The 19,806-nt window shown below is 41.2% G+C and overlaps 1 protein-coding gene across 2 annotated transcripts in view; it reads left to right on the plus strand.

Annotated features, from left to right (window-relative positions):
* LOC137038379 (interleukin-17 receptor B) overlaps window positions 1–12,421 on the plus strand; it is a 38,763-nt gene extending 26,342 nt beyond the window's left edge. Inside the window, exons 9-12 of one of the 2 annotated variants that reach the window (XM_067412882.1) lie at window positions 4,981–5,056; window positions 5,125–5,214; window positions 7,288–7,551; window positions 10,836–12,421. In XM_067412882.1, coding sequence (XP_067268983.1) covers window positions 4,981–5,056; window positions 5,125–5,214; window positions 7,288–7,551; window positions 10,836–11,218 — 813 coding nt within the window. In that variant the 3' untranslated portion in view covers window positions 11,219–12,421. The remainder of the gene's footprint in view (window positions 1–4,980; window positions 5,057–5,124; window positions 5,215–7,287; window positions 7,552–10,835) is intronic. The other variant, XM_067412883.1, reaches the window with a different exon arrangement.
* Window positions 12,422–19,806: the final 7,385 nt, after the last annotated feature.

Below are 19,806 nucleotides of genomic sequence, written 5' to 3' on the forward strand. Positions count from 1 at the left end.
GGAATATTATCTAAACCTGTCGCTTTATTGCATTTCAAATCTGTTAATTTCTTATAAACTGTAGTCTCATTTACCTTATTAAATGAAAAACCTCCTAAAGTAACACCACAATTGGCATAATAGTCCTTAACTAATTTGTCATTATATAAACCGGTCTGAACTGGTAACTCCTTTAACAAATTTTCAGCAACAGTAGTAAAGAATCTATTAAAACAATTGGCTACTTCTTTCTGGTCTGTCAATAATTGATCATTGACTTTAAGACTGATTCTGGAACCTTTACTTTTAGCTCTTTTTCGACATCCTAAATCATTCAAAACTCGCCATAACTTTTGAGAATCCTGCTTTACCTCACTAATCTTATACATAAAAAAAGTCTTTTTTGCATCTTTAATCTTACATCTTATCTCATTTCTTTTGTATTTAAAATTTTCATAATCATCATTATTTCCATTCCTTCTAAATGCTCTTAAACTATCATTGCGTTCCTTAATATCCTCCAAAATACTATCCGTCATCCACGGTTCTGTTCTTTGTTTAATTCTTACCTCCTTGAAAGGCGCAACTTTGTTCAAAACTTGCAAGAAATTATTCTTAAACTTGTCCCAAGCTATATCCACCTCATCACACTGCATCACCTCGATCCAATTTATCTTCATAAGTTCTTCAACAAATATTTGTGGACTATACCTTTTAAGCGATCTAATTTTTAAAGTATTATGTTGCCTTATGGCCTCTTTCTTTAATTTCCTAATTACATAAACCATATTATGATCACTTAAACCAGCCTCCAAAACACCACTTCTAAAAATCTTGCAATTGTCTGAAACTAATATACAATCAATAATTGTTCTACTTTTGGGAGTAATTCTAGTAGGATCAACAATCACTTGTTTCAATGCATAAGACTTACAAAATGAACTAAAATATTTAAACATAGACGAATCCTTCTTCAGCATGTCAGTATTTAAGTCACCCAAAATGATTAACTCTTGACCTAAAACATAATTTGACACATTTAAAATCTCTTCAAGATTCTCATAAAAGTCACTTTGATCAGGAGGACGATAGCAAATACCAACCAAAATCGGTTTACTCTTTGGCAGCAGAACATCCAGCCAAACCGCCTCGACTGCAGTATTTACAAAGTCTTTTCTCTCTTTAAACATTAAATCTGACCTTATGTATACACATACACCACCTCCTTTTCGATTTCGATCTTTTCTCAGTAAGCAATAATTGTCTATATGAATCTCTGCGTCCAGTATCGAGTCATCAAGCCATGTTTCGCTACAGCTGAACAACGCCACATTTGATTCCTGACATAAGTAACGAAGTTCACTTATCTTTGGAAGCAAACTCCTGACATTGAGATGAACCATGTGCAGACCTTTCATTGACCCAATAGACTGAAGATCGCTGATTTTGAACTTTGATAAGTTTGGAAGAAACTGTTCATCCTTCACAGTAGATTTACTTGACCGAGTCCTCAGCATCCTGCCTCCATTCTCCGTCATAGAAAACATATCCGACACACCAAAGTCCTTTTGACATAAGTCTCTTGTTTCATTACAAGGACGTAAATCGCTCCACTGATCCGCCATCAGGCTCCATTCGACACCAATTTCCAATCGCCGACATTGCTCCGCACCCAAATGCCGACGGCCATCAGCGGCAAAAGTTGGGCAAACTCCACCATTGCCTGAACCAGGCCCAGGACATTGATGAATGTCTCCCGACACAAGTAGACACATTAATATGATTAATAAGTCACTTAAATGTCTTTTATGGCCGCGTCTTTGGCCGCGTCTTTGTTTCATTGAACATGTAATCCATGGACGAAAAATCAGCGAATAGATAACATTCTTTCCAAAACCGAGATGTTTACATCCACATCTAAGTTGCTTAATTTCAATATTAAAATCAACATTAATATTATCCACCTCATTAAAATGCCATAAAAACGTATAAAATAGTGAGAAGAGTAGCGTGATTAACACTCCACACCTGCCTGCCGCCATCTTGAGCTCCCAAGTTCAAGCATCGGTTCAGCATCGAGGTTCAGCATCGAGATGCTGTTCTTGCCCACATGAGAGTGTTGGGGCTAAGGTTGAACGAAAAGAAAAGTGTGTTGGCACCTCAGCAGAGCATTACTTTTCTGGGGGTAGTTTGGGACACGAGAACGATGTCGGCTCGGCTATCTCCGCCCAGGATAAAAACGATCCTGAATACCGTCAACCAGATAAAGCTAGGCCAGTCACTCACTGTCAAACACTTTCAAAGAGTGTTGGGTCTGATGGCAGCAGCGTCCAACGTGATACCTTTTGGCCTGCTGTACATGAGACCCAGGGGTGGCTCAGGACCAAGGGATTCTCCCCAAGGGGAAACCCTTTTCGCTTGATCAAGGTCACGCGGCGCTGCCTACGTGCCTTAGTGAAGTGGAAAGATCCTTGGTTCCTGTCCCAAGGTCCAGTCTGGGGGCTCCTTGTCGTCGCGTAATGCTAAGGACGGATGCCTCCCTAACTGGCTGGGGAGTGGTCATGAGTGGCCGCTCGGCCCAAGGTCTGTGGAGGGGCCGTCAGCTATCCTGGCACATAAACCAGTTGGAGCTGATGGCTGTGTTTCAATCACTCAAACACTTCCTCCCAGACCTGCGGGGCCGCCATGTGTTAGTTCGGTCAGACAACACTTCGGTGGTCTCGTATATAAATCACCAGGGGGGGTTGAGATCGCGTTGGTTGTGGAAGCTGACGCATCTTATGCTAACATGGGCCCAAGGCAAGATGCTCTCGCTCAGGGTGATGTACTTCCCGGGGGTCCTGAATGTAGCGGCAGACTCCCTGACGAGGCAGGGAGTGATGCCGGGAGATTGGAGACTCCACCCCGAGGTGGTGGAGGAGCTGTGGATACGCTTTGGGCGAGCCCAGGTGGATCTGTTTGCGTCTCGAGAGACGACACACTGTCCAGCATATTTCTCCCTCACGCATCCAGCCCCGCTGGGGCTGGACGCAATGGTACAGACGTGGCCGAGGCTGCGTCTGTACGCCTTTCCCCCTCTGGCGTTGCTCCCAGGAGTGCTGGAGAGAGTCCGCCGGGACGGGGTTCAGCTTTTATTGGTAGCCCCGCTCTGGCCGGGCCGTGTATGGCTCGCCGACATTATGTCTCTCCTAGAAGGTCCTCCCTGGGAAATCCCAGTCAGGAGAGATCTTCTTTCGCAGGCCGGGGGGTCAGTACTGCACCCGCGTCCGGAACTGTGGAAACTGTGGGCTTGGCCCCTGAGGGGGCCCAGTTCATAAACACGGGTCTATCTACTGAGGTGATAGAGACCATGTTGCACTCCAGAGCACCATCTACAAGGAGACTTTACGCACTCAAATGGAGAGTTTTTGTCGCCTGGTGTACGGGCCAGGCTTTGGACCCTGTTAACTGCCCGTTCGGTTGTGCTTAGGACACCAAATGACTCCATTAGATGGCCAAACGCACTAACCAAGGATTTACCTGGGCAACAGACATGTATAATACAAAATCCCAGTATCAACAGACGGTCATAATGAAACAAGTCTGTCAATGTCTGAGAATTCTTTTATAAAATGTTTATCCAATTTGGGTGGCCTGTAAACAAGTGCGCACATCAATGGTGTGGTGGTAGATTGTATTTTTACTAATTGCAGAGATTGTTTGTACCTTAAGCAGATTTTTAAAGATAAACCTCTTTTTTAAAGCCTCCTCTTCCCGAACTCCTCAGAGTGCTTATGAATGAACAGTTCATGGGGCAAAGTTTACCAAAAACAGACGACTCACCAGCGCCGGAGCCAATCTATGTCTCCGTTCAAAACAGCATGTCCAGATCTCGCTGGGTAAAAAGTCGTTTAAAATAAAAGTCTTGTTTGACACAGACCTGCCGTTCAGTAGCGGCACTTTAGCTGCAAAGTAATCCAAAGTCTGTGGAAGTTGAGAGCGCTGCAATGGGCGAATGTTCGGCAAGTTCACCCTGCCGCTCCGGACACGCAGTCTTGGTGGAGCTGTGGGACATTCAGGCATCGTTGTACAGGGTTGGAAAATGGAGAGAAGACTCAGGTTCAGGTCCTGCTCCGTACATGAACACCGCCGCGGTTTCCTCGCTTCCTGCGCCGCTTTTTGCAGTGGAAAGTGCAGCAGGAAAGATGGCGAACGCAGTCTGTAGGAGAGTTAATGAACATTGGGTGGCATCTGAAGTGAGGGCCAAGACGCACAGCAATATATAGCAATATAGAGCTATCATAAGTTTAAGGGCATCGGCGCAGTGTCAGGGCAACAGGTGGAACACAGACAGACTCACCAGTACTCGGACAGGTAGGAGCTGACAGCAAGCCGACAAACACACCGCCGCCATCTTTCTCCTTTCTCACTCAGTTCCAGGGCTTGTTAGGCAAGGTAGGCCTAATGCACATCACGATTGCTTACGGTACCCTGGACACAACATGTGGGAGGCCAATATCTGTCAATATTACTTTGCTTCGGGAGCTGATGTTCAAAATATGGTAAGGGGCGTGATATTTGAATCAAACATGGGCCAATCACAATGCACTGGATCGCTGGCCAATCAGAGCACACCACACTTTTCAGAATGATGAATTTAGCAGATGACATGCTTCAAAAAGGAGAGGCATAGAGGAGCAACAATAATGTACAGTAGTTGTAAAATAATGACCTTTTTAACCTAAAACTGCGTGAACACATTGCATTAAACCAAATAACCAAAATAACCGTCATATGTCCCCTGGAAAGTGTGTGATTACACGGAAAGCTCAATATTTGTTTATCAAAATTGGCAAGTAACACATGCGCTTCAGACACCGGCTCTAACTGAGGGACAGCAGCGAACTGCGATAGGGAACCTGAATTAACTTTCTTTTGTGTGTGTGTGTGTGTGTGCGTGTGCGTGTGCGTGTGCGTGTGCATGTGCGTGTGTGTGTGTGTGTGTGTGTGTGTGTTTTTAAGATAACACCTCACTTTGAATACTGTTCGGATGAAATGGCTGAATATTATTCAGTTCTTCATGAAGTGAACTGTACGAGTGAGTATCTATAATTCATCTTCTTATTTTACTCGTTTTATTGCCTGTTCTAATCTAGTTGATCTTAGGGTTTTCTGTTGCAGACACGTCTGGATTGGCCATTGGTGTTGTGTGTGTGCTGACGCTTCTATTCATGCTTCTCTGCTGCTGCATCATCTGTAAGTGAACAATAAAATGACTGAAAACCTAATGACTTTTACATCTTTATACACAGGTATGGGGAGAACTGGGACTTTCCCCAGAGCCAGGGCCGTACCCACCATTGAGGTCCCCGAGGTCCAGACCTCGGTAATTCTCTGAGGTGTACATAATAGAAGTTGCAAAATAATAATCGATTAATGCGGCGTGTACAGACAGGTGTTCTCGCCTCGCCCCTCGTATGTTTTCAATCGTTTCCAATGGATGCGCCGCACTTTTCAATAGCGCCAACAGCTGGCAGGTTTTGTCCATTTTTACGCGTTGAGCGCCCACAGTTCAACTTTGGGTGAACATCAATGTCCAATCACAGTGGAGGAGAGGCGGGACAAATGCCACAACCACCAACCGGCGCTTCGAACAACAACTAAAGTTTGACATCACAACACCGCGAGAGCGCTTAATAATCAGGGACGCAAACTAATAACGTTTTCTTGACCTGGCTTTCTTGGAAGCCTTCAGCAAATTTACATTTACAACTTTGTTTTTACCGATACAGACGAAAATGAAAAGACTGCTTCAAACAAAGCTCAGCTCTGAAAAGAGAAAAGATACAGGGCAAGAGAAGGAGACTGGGGAAAAGAAAGAGAGAAGATGATGTCGATGAGACAGAAAGAGCAGCTAGCCCACTGTGCTCAGAATAGAGAAAGCATTAGCCTACAATATATTCCTAATGGCTACACATAATGTGATTCCTGTCTGTGAAATCCAGGCTAAAGTCTCATCATCTAATATTGAGATTAGGAGCATCACATTTAGATTTCACTCATTGGTTATATTTTCACATTGATTTCTAACTTTGACATGATCTTACTCATTCAACATTAAATATATCAAGGTTATTTGTTCAAATAATGTTCTTTACATAATGTAAATCACAAACATTAACTTTAGCTAGGTTTTCAAAGACGGAGTCACGTCGTCTTTGGCTCAATTTAACAACAAAACAGATTTTCTAATTTGGAGTCTAATCTTTTTTGCAACATTTAACCAGATTCTCATTTATTTGTCTTCTTAAAATCATTAATCCTGCACACTGACATGGTTTTAAAGCTGCAGTTAGCTGATTCTTTGATTTTCTTATGTCTTAAATGCATATGTAAAGGAGGGAAATGTTTTTTTTTTTTCAAACCCTCCTAAGTTCATATTTGGACCTCAGTATTTAGAAAATCCTGGGTACGGCCCTGCCCAGAGCCAGTCGTCTGCAAAACTGACAGCAAAGCTGACAAAACTCAAGTTAAACTCAATCAAAACAATCCACATTTATTCCATGTGACATTATTAGATCTAAAGTATGATTAAGGCGATGAGTGGGTCCCGATACGTGTTGTCTAACTCCAATAGAGTTTAGAATGTCTCTAAATGCCAATCCCAATGCGTCTTTTTCATCGTCTACGTGGATATTAAAATCACCAACAATTAGTACTTTATCTACAGCTAATACTAACTCCATTGTGCCCTGGTGGTAACCTTAAATGGGTTCGTGATTTTTTTCTATTTATTAGTTAATTTATACTAAAATTATACTAATTTAATTTAGTTTTTTTATCTGTTAGGTTTTACACACTGTTAAAAATGCTCTTCTTATTTAGTAATTTTGTCTTGTTTCCAGTCCAAATATCTAAAAATTCTTAAATCAAGATGCATTTACTAGATCAGTAAAATTACATTTTGATATTTTTTAAAAATAATCTGATTTCTGATTGAAATCTTGTTTCTTGTTTACATCCCAATCAGAAATAAGATTATTTTTAAAAAATATCAAAATGTAATTTTACTGATCTAGTAAATGCATCTTGATTTAAGAATTTTTAGATATTTGGACTGGAAACAAGACAAAATTACTAAATAAGAAGAGCATTTTTTGCAGTGCAGTGAGACATTCACATCCACATTCCTGTAAAATGTGTACCTTGAATGCAATGTAAGTCGCTTTGGATAAAAGCGTCTGCCAAATGCATAAATATAAATGTAAATTCCTCAAAATAGAGAAATGGTGTCCGTATGTCCTGGTCACAGTTCTCGTGCTCTTCCAGGTCAGGTCCTGCGGTGGGTTCGTGGCTCGAAGCGTGGCATGTGTGTGCGAGTATTGCTGGTGTATCCTGCTGTGGATGGTGTGTTTCAGCGCGCTGTGATGAGCCTGGCTCAACTCCTTCAGAGCCGCAGTGGTGTAACCGTCGCCATCGACGTGTGGGACAGGGGAAGTCTAGCCAAACAAGGCCCGCTCCGCTGGATCAACACACAGGCCGAGCTCGCAGACAGAGTCCTCATCATCTCACCGCCTCAGCGGTCTAAGACTGGTACCAAACTCGGCTGTTTTCCTCTCAGCACGTGCATTTGGCTCAGATTTTGTGCTAACTTATGGGAAATTACATGCAACCAAACCCAATAGTAATGCCGCCTTCACGTGCTATCAGAAGTTTCCCACTTCCCACTTCAGAAGTCGTGATCACGAGCTTGTTGTGTTCAGACGCTTTATTGTCGAAAGAATCGAGGACGCCAGGTTCATACTTTTGTGCGTCTTTGGAAAATGTTATTTTAACACTATAACCATTTCAGTCATTTCCCGGTCCCAGAAAATAATAGAATCACAGGCATAGCAGCACAACACCAAAACATATCGTTTATAGGCTAATCATATTCACAATAAAGGCATAATGTAGGACAATAAAGACTAAAGACTAAAATGGTAGTAGTTTTCAGTAATATATGATCCTATTGTAGAGCTACCTTACCACACTAGATAGATAGTCCGCTTGCTCACTATTCTGGAATGATGGTCAACTAGATGCGATTTTCGATGTGTTTAAAATACACAAATATGCTTCAAATGATTATGAATTTATGTAAATATGTACTACTTTAACGGCAAGACAAGACAATGAAATTGTTGTGGAATAAAAACTAATAAAGCACCTGGCACAGCAGGAATTCGTCTCCCATCCGCCATCTTTAACGGTTATGCCACGCCCATCTTGGGATCTTGGGTATCAAAATTATTTCCGAACTTCCCAGAGGTAAACACGCCATCAGAGGCGTTCATGTGCTATTTTTATCTTGGAAACTCGTATTTACGATAATTCTGATAGCACGTGAAGGCGGCATAAATACATGTTCTGAATACGTACAGTGGATCCGGAACGTATTCACAGCACTTCACTTTTTACAGATTTTGTAATGTTAAAACCTTATTCCAAAATGGGTTAAATTCATTATTTTCCCCAAAATTCTACAAACAATACTCCATAATGACTAGTAAAAGAAGCTTGTTTGACATCTTGAAATGGCCACCACCACGCTTCACTGTAGAGATGGGATTGGCCTGGTGATGAGCGATGGTCCCCTCCATTCAGGCCAAAGAGTTCAATCTGTGTTTCATCAGACCAGAGGATTGTGTTTCTCATGGTCAGAGTCCTTCAGGAGGCTCTTGGTAAACTCCAGGTGGGCTGTCATGTGCTTTTCCTGAGAAATGGCTTCCATCTCTCCCTCACGGGCCTGATTGGTGGAGAGCTGCAGAGATGGCTGTACTTCTTCTGGAAGCTTCTCCTCTCTCCACAGAGAACCGCTGGAGCTCTGTCAGACTGACCATCACTTGGTCTCCTCCCTGATTCTAGGAAGAGTCCTGGTGTGTCCAAACTTCCTCCATGTACGGATAATAAAGGTCACTGTGCTCATTGGGACCTTCAGCTGCAGAAATGTTCCTTAACCTTCCCCAGATCTGAGCCTACATACAATCCTGTCTCTGAGTCTACAGACAATCCCTTCATGTCTTGGTTTGTGCTCTGACATGCACTGTTAACTGTGGGACCTTATATAGACAGGTGTGTGCCTTTCCAAATCATGTCCAATCCACTGATTGACCAAAGGTGGACTCCAGTCAAGCTGTAGAAACATCTCAAGGATGATCAGAGGAAGCAGGAGCACCTGAGCTCAGTGTGGAGTGGCTTGGCAAAGGCTGGGAATACTCATGTATATGTGATTGTTTCGTTTTTTTTATTGGTAATACATTTGCAAAGATTTCTAATAAACTTCTTTCACATTGTCATTATGGGGTATTGTTTGTAGAATTTTGAGGAAAATAATACATTTATTCTATTTTGGAATAAGGGTGTAACATAACAAAATGTGGAAAATTGGAGCGCTGTGAATACTTTCCGGATGCCCTGTATGATCAGACCCACCCCAACACATTAAAATGTGAAGCAGGTGAATGAACGTTTAGACGAGTTGAAATATCAACCCTGTCAATTATATCAGTAATAAATCATAGACAGATTTTCTGAGAATCACCCATTTGTTTGTCTCAATAGCCCCGTTTCCACCACAGGAACTTTACCCAGGAACTAGGAACTTTGGGTGGTACTTCGTGTGTTTAGACCACAGGAACCAGGGTATAAATGAAGTTCCGGGTAAATATTTCCCCCTCCAAACGGCCCTGCTCGCGGGGTAGTACTTTTTCAAAGTTCAGGAACTTTCGAGGGCGGGACTTGAGCGCTGAACATGCTGATTGGTTGAGCTCAGGCAGCATTTTTAAGTTCAACCGGCATTTTTAAAAGTCTTTTGCGAGGTTCGTTCTGTGTTCAGTAAATATCAGTCTTGCTCTCTGTCTGGTGGCGCGCGGTCGTCTCAGCCATCTCACGTTCAATGTCCGTAATAGCTGATAATAATATATTGTCATTTTAAATCTAGCTTTACAAGCTTTCTGAATATGCTGCATGCTGCTGAATCTGCATATTAGTGCTCTTTTCTGTCGTTGTTAATTACCTCGTAAACCTATACATAACCAGCAAAAGCAGCACAGCTTGAATCTCTTCCATACTCGTTATTAATTTTTTTTCACCATGTAAACGAACTGACCGATTACTTTTAAGTGTGTGTCCTTACATGACGTGACGGCGTCACGGCGCGCGCCGCGCTCATGTTGACAAGAGAGGAAAGTACATTTTTCCGAGGGGTAAACTTTTTATTTCGTGAGTTATGAAGATAATGTTGGAGTAATGACACAGCGTATATTGCCCCGGGCAGTTTTTACTTTAACTGCGCCTGACAGAAGATTTTTTTCTCTGGGATGATTATTACACTTTACAACAAATAGCTATAAATAATACTGTATTAGTCCTGGTGGCCGTTAAGAGTTGCTATGGCTACAGTTAACACACTCCAGCTGCTGGAGAAAACAGCGGCGACATTTCTGATGTGGCAGACAAACTGCATGTGACAAAATGATTGCGATTGAAAGTCATCACATGTAAACATCAGATCGGTTTAGATAACGTTCATGTAAACAGTCCTTTCAATCGGTACACTTAAAAATGATTACATGTCCTTCACTGATTTGGAGGAGCAGTCGCGTGCAGTCCTAACGTTACATCACCAGACTAATCTGCCTAATCTTCTCGGAACTTTATCGCGGTCGAAACGCAGACAGCTGCAGGTCTGGGGGGGAGAAAAGTTCCTGTAAAAAAGTTCCTGGTACAAATTGTTCCGGGTAATTTTGGTGGAAACGGGGCTAAAATTAGGGAAATATTGATACACTCCGAAGATATTGAAAGCACTTTTTTTCTTTGAATGCTTCTCTTTGCAGACGACCATAAATCCCTCATTTCTGACATGACTGATGACACCGTTTCAGCTTCGGCCAGCGATCTCTTCACCCTGACCCTTAACCTCGTGTCCAGCGCTGCCCATGACCCACACGGCCGGGACAAGTTCTGGGTCATCAACCTGCAGCACGACGAGAAGAGTGTCCAAACTGAGCTCAGAGGCTGCCGGACCTTCATTCTGCCCCGAGAAGAGGAAAAGCTCCATCAGCAGCTGACGGGCACAGAGATCCAGAGCCTGGCACTGATGACCTGCTTCAGCTCCTTCTTCTTCAGACACGCCCCGGAGCACATGAAGACCTACACAGACTTCCCCACCTGTGCCGAGGTCCACAGCCTGGACGAAACGTCTGATCTCTTGCTTTAATATGTGCCTTTGTGTTCAGTTATGACAGTCCTTCCGGCAGACTTTAGCTCCAGCTCTGATCAAACTCACCAGGAACACTTCTTCTCTGGTCCAGCTGTGTTTGATCCGGACTGGAGCTGAACTCTGCAGGACGAAAACACTTTTTAATAGCATTGTGCTAACGTGAAAACGTTTCTGATGTTTCTCTGAACGCTTAAATCATTTGGTCTTGGTTATGCAAAAGTTAAGGCAACATTTCATTCTGAAACCTAACCCATTAACTGTCACTTTAAGAATAATCCAAACTTAAATGGTTGTAATTGAAGAATGCTTTGGGATATAGACCTAAGTTTTGTCTTGTTTTAAAGAAGACACTCAGATTTTTGCTAAAATTATGTTCTATACTTAACTTTTTATTTTATTTTATATAAAATATATATTTTAGAAAATAATTGTTACTCTTCCTTTAGTATAAAATCAAAGCCATGTCTAACCAAGTTGTGTTCCAAATTTGAAGTTGATATCACAAAAATGTAAGATCCCATGAGATTTTGTTGATGCGCTGTACCAAAAATATCTGCCGGGTGTCAAACTTCAGCGGTAGGAATGATAGTTCTACCATATTTGTAACCAGGAGACGGCTTTGCAGCCCCATTCCATTGGATTTAAAAAAAGAGAAGCATTCTCCTTTAAAAATTAATACATTTTTGACACCACCCACTAGGGGAGGAGCCTGCTGGAAGAATTAAAGTGCCATTTCCATGGTAACCCAAAGTCCAATGTCAAAATGAATTTTGAGTTTGTAAGCTTTCGAATGTTACCTAATTTATGATGATTACTAAAATATGTGATATGAAAAAAGGTGAAAAATAAAGAGTGGTACGTTCTTAAGGGGTTACAAATGTTAGACAAATGTCCAGCTGAAATGATGCAGTTTACTAATGTTACTGGAACATTCCCACAACGTTAGCCAAAGCTCTGAGAACGTGTTCGCTGGGATAACTGATTCTGTGTCAGTTCACATCACATATATCAAGAGATGATTTCTGCTGCTTGAGTTTTATTCATATACTGCCTTCTGTCACATTAGTACTTCATGCTTCCTTTGGATGGCTAACCTGTAAAAGCTTTATTCATTTCTTTAAAACTGATCATATATACGTTTAAAAATGTATGCTTATCTTTAATAAACTGAAATAAAAGCCTCCATTTCTATTGTTATAATGGTAATCCATTAAGTCTTCTTCTTTTCCTTTTGGCTGTTCCCTTCAGGGGTCTCCACAGCGAATCCTCTGCCTCCATCTAGTCCTATCCTCTGTATCCTCTTCTCTCAGACCAGCTATCTTCATGTCCTCCTTTACTACATCCATAAACCTCCTCTTTGGTCTTCCTCTTAACCTCCTGCCTTGCAGCTCTAACCTCAGCATCCTTTCACCAATATATTCACTCTTATAATGACAATACATTAAGAGACGGGCAAATATCTTATGAATTAAAAACAGCTGTTTTTTGCTGTACTGCATTGGCCACAAATACTGCATACATTGATTTGTCTTATGTGGTTGGTCAATTACAGGTTTTGCACCAATTATAATAAAAAGTAAATTAAATCCAGTGTGTATAGTGAGATGAAGAGTTACTGTTGTGCATCAGTGTCTGTTATTCTGTAAGTTTAGACTCTGACCACTGCAGAAACCACTGACCCATCTCTGCTTGCTCTAAAGCTGGAGTAACGGAGCCTAATGCTGTTCAACACACACGGGAAAATATCGCTTCACTATTGGCATCAATGGTTCAATGAAAAAACTAAACTTGCTGTTGTTTTCTGGCTCTACTAGAGCAGGTTTTCCTGTTTGAATGTTGATTATTTCCTCATATTCTCTATTGTTTCGTCTCCACTCTTCCCAGTCTGTCAGTAACTCTGTTTAGTTCCTGTCTCTATTTAGCCCCTCCTTCTGAATAGCACACTGCTCTGATTGGTCAGTTTCAACACATGACTAACTGACTCAACCAGGCCCCGTGTTGGTTCCTGAAGAAACTCAAGACTACAAGGGAGACGTTTCAGGAGTTCAGAAACACTGACACTGATATAGAGAAGAACTCCCGTTGGAGGGGCTTTTGGAAGCTTTATTTTGCACGTCAAACACGTCAGACCAGGCAGTGTGGTGGGGGTTAAAGGTCACGGCTGCTGACCTGAACAAACACTGACACAGTTGAACTCCATCTGCTCCCTTTGGCTTCTGGACTCCTGTAGATTTCGACACATTTGATTGATTGATTTACTCAGGGTTTCATCAAAGTTGTGTCCCAAATGACGCACTCTGTACCTTTCAGTCTAAAGTATGACCTAGGGATGTTAACGATTAATCGAGCAGGGCCTGCTCAACCGCGAAGCACACATGAGGAAATGAAGCGAGCGTGCTGGAGAGCATTATACAGCTGGATTTACACCTTCATCATGACTATAAAGTGTGTGTGCATTCACAGCCTTTTGCTTTGTGCAAAGGCAAGTTTTGTGTAGGCCTGTCTACGTCTGATTTATCTCATATAGGAGGCATTTGGTTAAGAATTGCACACAATATAAGACACTGATGTAGACGCGTATGCAGTCTTAAGGATAATGATTAATTGATTAATCGATCGTTAATTTAACCAACGACTGATCATGGGGATTTGTGTTATCCCTAATATGAACTTTATAAGGTTAGTTTGTCACTACTCACACTATTGATACAGTAAAATACCCAAAAGTAAGTGAATGAATTGCAGGGACGTGCACAAGATTTTTGAGGGGCAGTTGCTCTGCCATTATCATTATTTTAATGCCCCCTAGTGGTATTTATGTTCTGCTCAGAAAAAATATTATAGGTGGGGCTATTTTTTGCGGGGGCGGGGGGCGGGGGGGGGGGAATTCCACCAGGAATTTTTTTATATTTCGTAGATGTGATTTCCTGCATTATGGTGCGTTTGAGGCCATTTCCCTTGCCTATACCAATAAAAGAACTCAAACCAGTCAATATCAATAGTCTAAAAAAACAGCAATATTAATTTAACTGCCATCAACAGTTTCACAGGTAATGATAATGAACAAGTTGCATGTTTATTATGCTCTGTGTCCAGTTAAAAAAAGTGGATTTATGAAGATTTTAATTCATTTCATAAAACTTGATGATGATCGTCCGTTTGTTATACCTTTCCGACAACGTTAAGTCTCACCCGACAACCGCGATAATCTCCTTCTAGTGCCGCTCATGCGGGCTCAGCCAGGGCGGTTAGAAGGAATCTGGGGCCCCAAGCAAAATGGACATGGCTAACCTTCTACAGATAAACGGGTAATGATTCAAACATGGTTGTAAAACTTTAAGAAACCATTTTTAAAACATCTATAAACATTACATAGATAGACAGACCAAATATTCCTAACACTTTGTTAAGGGTTACTAGTTGGTTTGTAAACTGTCTATAAACATTATCTGGATGGTTATTATAAAGTTGCAACAGATGACTATAATACCTTGTTAATTAAATAATTAATAAACAGTGGGTTGTCCTGATACTGTACTTCAAAATGCAACAGTGTAAAAATTGCCACACAGAATAAAGTAACTGTTCAACATCCATTGGTAACTTATAAAAATAATATCATATTTGCATAAACTGTTACTACCAAATATCCCGACACTAGCACATTAAGATAAGCTATGAAAAAAAAATCATGTTCCTCTGCCTCTTTCTGGTTAAATAATGTTTATAATAATAGTTAATGCTATATTAACTATTCCAGGTTATTTATGCATAGCATAAAAATAGTTAGTATAGCATGCTATGCCACTTTCATCAAAACCTAACTTTATTACAAAGCTATAGCAATTTTATGTCATTAAATACGATAAACAGTTATTCTGGAACAGATCTGCGTCTTCCTTATCCCGTTAAAAAACATCTTACAGTATGTAACCATATTCTGTCCGTTCTAAAAAAAAGTTGCACTAACTGTTCGTTACAAGCAGCATTTGCCATCAGGCAGGTAACGTTAGCTGACATAAACATATTTTTCTAGCCTACCTGCTGCAAAATTACACCATTTTTGTACAAATAGAGCTATTTTATATAGTGTAATTTATCACTTACCACTAACTTGTTTTTTCTCTTTTTTCCGCTTCATGATCGCCGAGGAGGTTTTGTATTTGCCGGCAGCAGAGACCGCGTGGTTGGGTGGCTGCTGTCAGTGACGACTGAGAGCGCCCCCTTCAGGGGGATTCCAATAACAGTGTCATTGCACTTTACTGCATTGACTATGAAAGGGGCGCTCAAGCAGTTTGTCGTTGCATTTTATTCTTAACCTGTCGTTGTCTTGAGGCCCCAGGCCAGCTCGGGGCCCCAAGCAATTGCTTGACTTTCACTTTCGGACGGGTACCCGAATATGGAAGTGAACGAGGCTTTGCAATTTTTTATTTTTTTTTTGTATCTAGGCCTACGTGAAATTCTGCATCCATTGTACGATTTTTTTATTTATTTTTTTCCACCTCGGAAGGGCAACGTGAGTCGAGAAGGGCATATGGGCAGTTGCCCGGGCAACCTGAGCAACCCCCCTGTGCACGTCCCTGACGGGAATTGGGCCGCAGCTCTCGATTTTAATCAATGGCTTTTTTATAATAGAGGAAACATTCTGCCCGAAATGATTGGATTAATAAAATAAATAGAAACAATATCCGTCTACTCTGCTAGAAATAATACTCTTCCTCAGTGTTTTACCAGCACAAACTCTTAAAGGTGTCACGAACTGGCTTTGTTTATTTTTTTATTCTGTTGTCTGAGGTCTATTAATGATGTTCGTGTGGTTTTTACATTAAAAAACATCATAACTAATCAGTAATAGGCTATTTTCTACACTGGTTTTGAGGCTCTCTCCTGAACGCTGGGTTCTGATGGGCGTGTCACTGGAGGTTGGAAGTAAACGCCCACGTCTAGGATTGGATAAAATGTGCATATTATAATGAGCTTCAGCTCCCGTCAGTTCACATGAGGGAGGGATTGTTTTGAAAGCGGCACCGGAATGATTCTCTCACAGGGATCATAAACGTCTTTATCAAACAAACACAATGATTTATCTCTCATCCACCCGCGATTGATTGGAATATTTTTTTTTTATTACTTGGCCCGTCTGATTGGTGGATATAAGCGCGAACTCCGCATTAGCACTGTTCAAATATCAAGTCAAGAGAGTGAACAACGCAGATCAAGAAAGGAATGTTATTTGACTATTTAAGATTCACCGGCCTGCCGACAGGCTTACGTTTTAGTAGCCCGTCTGGAAAACACACAGCCCCGGGACATTGGGCTTTGCGAGCCCTGGCCAATAGATGTCCGAGTAAAAAACACGTTTTACTCACATAAGTGTGCTGCACCATTCCTGTCGGATCCAATATACTGTAGAAGGCACAGCATTGTGTTTTAATCTCAATATGTCTGCAAATCCAGTCGACCGGTGTTTTATTTACAAACGCTTCTGCGGTGAAATGAAGCGAACAAACGTGCACTCATTCCTAATATTAATCTGAAGGAAGCTTATTCTGGGACTGTGTTCTTCCAAAACCAGGCACAGCGCAATGTCTTGCTATCTTGTGTAGCTGCACTGGTTTCCGTCCACATCACAGCACAGAGACAGCGCTCATAAAGATTATAAATGATATTCGCTTAAACACTGATACAGGCAAAACATCAATTCTGGTTCAACTGGACCTCAGTGCTGCATTCGACACTGTTGACCACACCATACTTCTAGACAGACTGGAAAACTGGGTCGGGCTTTCTGGAATGGTCCTCAGATGGTTCAGGTCATACTTAGACGGGAGAGGTTATTATGGGATGGTCCTCAGATGGTTCAGGTCATACTTAGAAGGGAGAGGTTATTATGTGAGTATAGGAGACCGTAAGTCTGAGTGGACGTCCATTACATGCGGAGTCCCACAAGGGTCCATTCTAGCACCTCTCCTGTTTAACCTGTATATGCTGCCACTGAGCCAAATAATGAAAAAGAACAATATTGCTTACCACAGCTATGCTGACGACACCCAGCTCTACTTAGCACTATCACCTAATGACTACAGCCCCATTGACTCCCTGTGCAAATGCATTGATGAAGTTAACAACTGGATGTGCCAAAACTATCTTCAGTTAAACAAAGACAAAACTGAAATCACTACATTTGGAAACAAAGATGAAATTCTCAAGGTGAACGCATATCTTGAGGCTAAAGGCCTGATAACAAAAAATCAAGTCAGGAATCTTGGTGTGATTTTGGAGTCAGACCTGAGTTTCAGTAGTCATGTCAAAGCAATAACTAAATCAGCATACTATCATCTGAAAAATATTGCAAGGATTAGATGTTTTGTCTCCAGGCAAGACTTAGAGAAACTGGTTCACGCTTTCATCACCAGTAGGGTGGACTATTGTAATGGCCTTCTCACCGGCCTTCCTAAAAAGACCATTAGACAGCTGCAGCTCATACAGAACGCTGAGCAGAAGCAGAACAAATGACCATATCACACCAGTCCTCAGGTCTTTACACTGGCTTCAGTTACATCTAGGATTTATTATATATTATATTATATTATATTATATATATATATATTATATTTAAAGGGATAGTTCACTTTAAAATGAATATTCTGTCATCCTTTACTCACACAAGGGAAGATATTTTGAAGAATGTCAGTAAGCAAACAGTTCACTGGAGCCATTGACTTCAATAGTATTTTTTTTCCTACTATGGCAGTCAATGGCTCCAGTGAACTGTTTGCTTACTGACATTCTTCAAAATATCTTCCCTTGTGTGAGTAAAGGATGACAGAATATTCATTTTAAAGTGAACTATCCCTTTAAATTAAATAATTTTGATATATGTATGTATTATTCCAATGAACGTGTTACTAATAATAATAATTTCACCTTTATTGTACAACTTTTTATTATTTTGGGAAAATGTCATATACACAAGAAGAAATGGTCCGGATCCAAGCCACATGTTCTTCAGGAGACTAAGGACTATCGCACCAGTTTAAAGAATATTATGAATACAAAAGCAAGAAAGACTTGCAATATTCTTAAAGAATATACTTTTTTTAAATTATTAATTTATCAAGGTTTGTATACTCTGGCATTTTTTTGTTTCATTGTTCTTTTTTTATTTTGTAGTATATGTGTATTAATATATTTTCTTTGCTGTATTTTACTTTTTTTTTCTTCTGGCAATAAAAGAAAACACAAAAAACAAAGATCAACTGCACAACGTGTGTAAACCTCCAATACATCTATAAAGTCATCATTACATCACAATTCAATTTCTCATAGTATAGTGTCTATAGTATTAAACACAAATTTTACACAACATTAAATATTATTTTCAAATAAACGTTTATATTTATTATTATTTTTAATGATTATTGCCCCTGGTTCAGTAATGAACTCCTGTAATAAAGTAGCCGTGGCTGGGACAGATTTTAATATCTCCTCAAGGTGCGATCTAATGCGGTTTACATGAAATAAGCCGGAGCCGGTTTAAGCTGACCGACCTGTTGCCATGACAGCAAGCCCAGGATGAGCTTCGAAGAACCAAACAATCCCAGATCAAGACAAATCAATCCAGCTGCCGGAGTTAGCGGCGTACGGAGAACGGGCCCCAGATGTGCTCCACATCCAGACCCAGAACTCATCTGATCAGCTGAGCATCAGACCCAGACCCAGAACTCATCTGATCAGCTGAGCATCAGACCCAGACCCAGAACTCATCTGATCAGCTGAGCATCAGACCCAGACCCAGAACTCATCTGATCAGCTGAGCATCAGATCCAGACCCAGAACTCATCTGATCAGCTGAGCATCAGATCCAGACCCAGAACTCATCTGATCAGCTGAGCATCAGACCCAGACCCAGAACTCATCTGATCAGCTGAGCATCAGATCCAGACCCAGAACTCATCTGATCAGCTGAGCATCAGACCCAGACCCAGAACTCATCTGATCAGCTGAGCATCAGATCCAGACCCGGAACTCATCTGATCAGCTGAGCATCAGATCCAGACCCGGAACTCATCTGATCAGCTGAGCATTTACTGGATGAGCTCTGAGCACTGTACGGCCCACTGATTCCTTATCTTATCTGTGCTTCATCTTTTATAACTCTTTCAGTTTACCTTTGTTCTTATCTTTGGTTATTGTTGTTTTATTTATACATCATCCCTTTATTCTTTTAAATTCTCCTTACAACTGTATTTTTCTATTTCTTAAGCATCTGTTGGTTATTATTTTTGGTTATGGCTGTCTGACTGGAAGAGATTGGGAAAGGAGAGCAGTGTGCTTCGCTTCATTCTGCTCGTGTGTAAAGCAGCGGACTCAAGAAACGGGAGGCCCTGCGGGGCAAAGGTCACGACCCCTACCGCCGAATTTAGAATCAGGCAGATAGGGAACCATATCTCCGTTTTATTTTCAAATTCTCTTTACTTTTTAATTACCCTAGTTTTTATTTTTAATGCTTAGTCATGGTATTCCTTTCTTATGCATGTTACCACTGTTTTAATACAGTTCTACGTAAAGCACTTTGAATTGTC

Source organism: Pseudorasbora parva, chromosome 13 (genome assembly GCF_024679245.1).
Source record: "Pseudorasbora parva isolate DD20220531a chromosome 13, ASM2467924v1, whole genome shotgun sequence".
Lineage (NCBI taxonomy): Eukaryota > Metazoa > Chordata > Actinopteri > Cypriniformes > Gobionidae > Pseudorasbora > Pseudorasbora parva.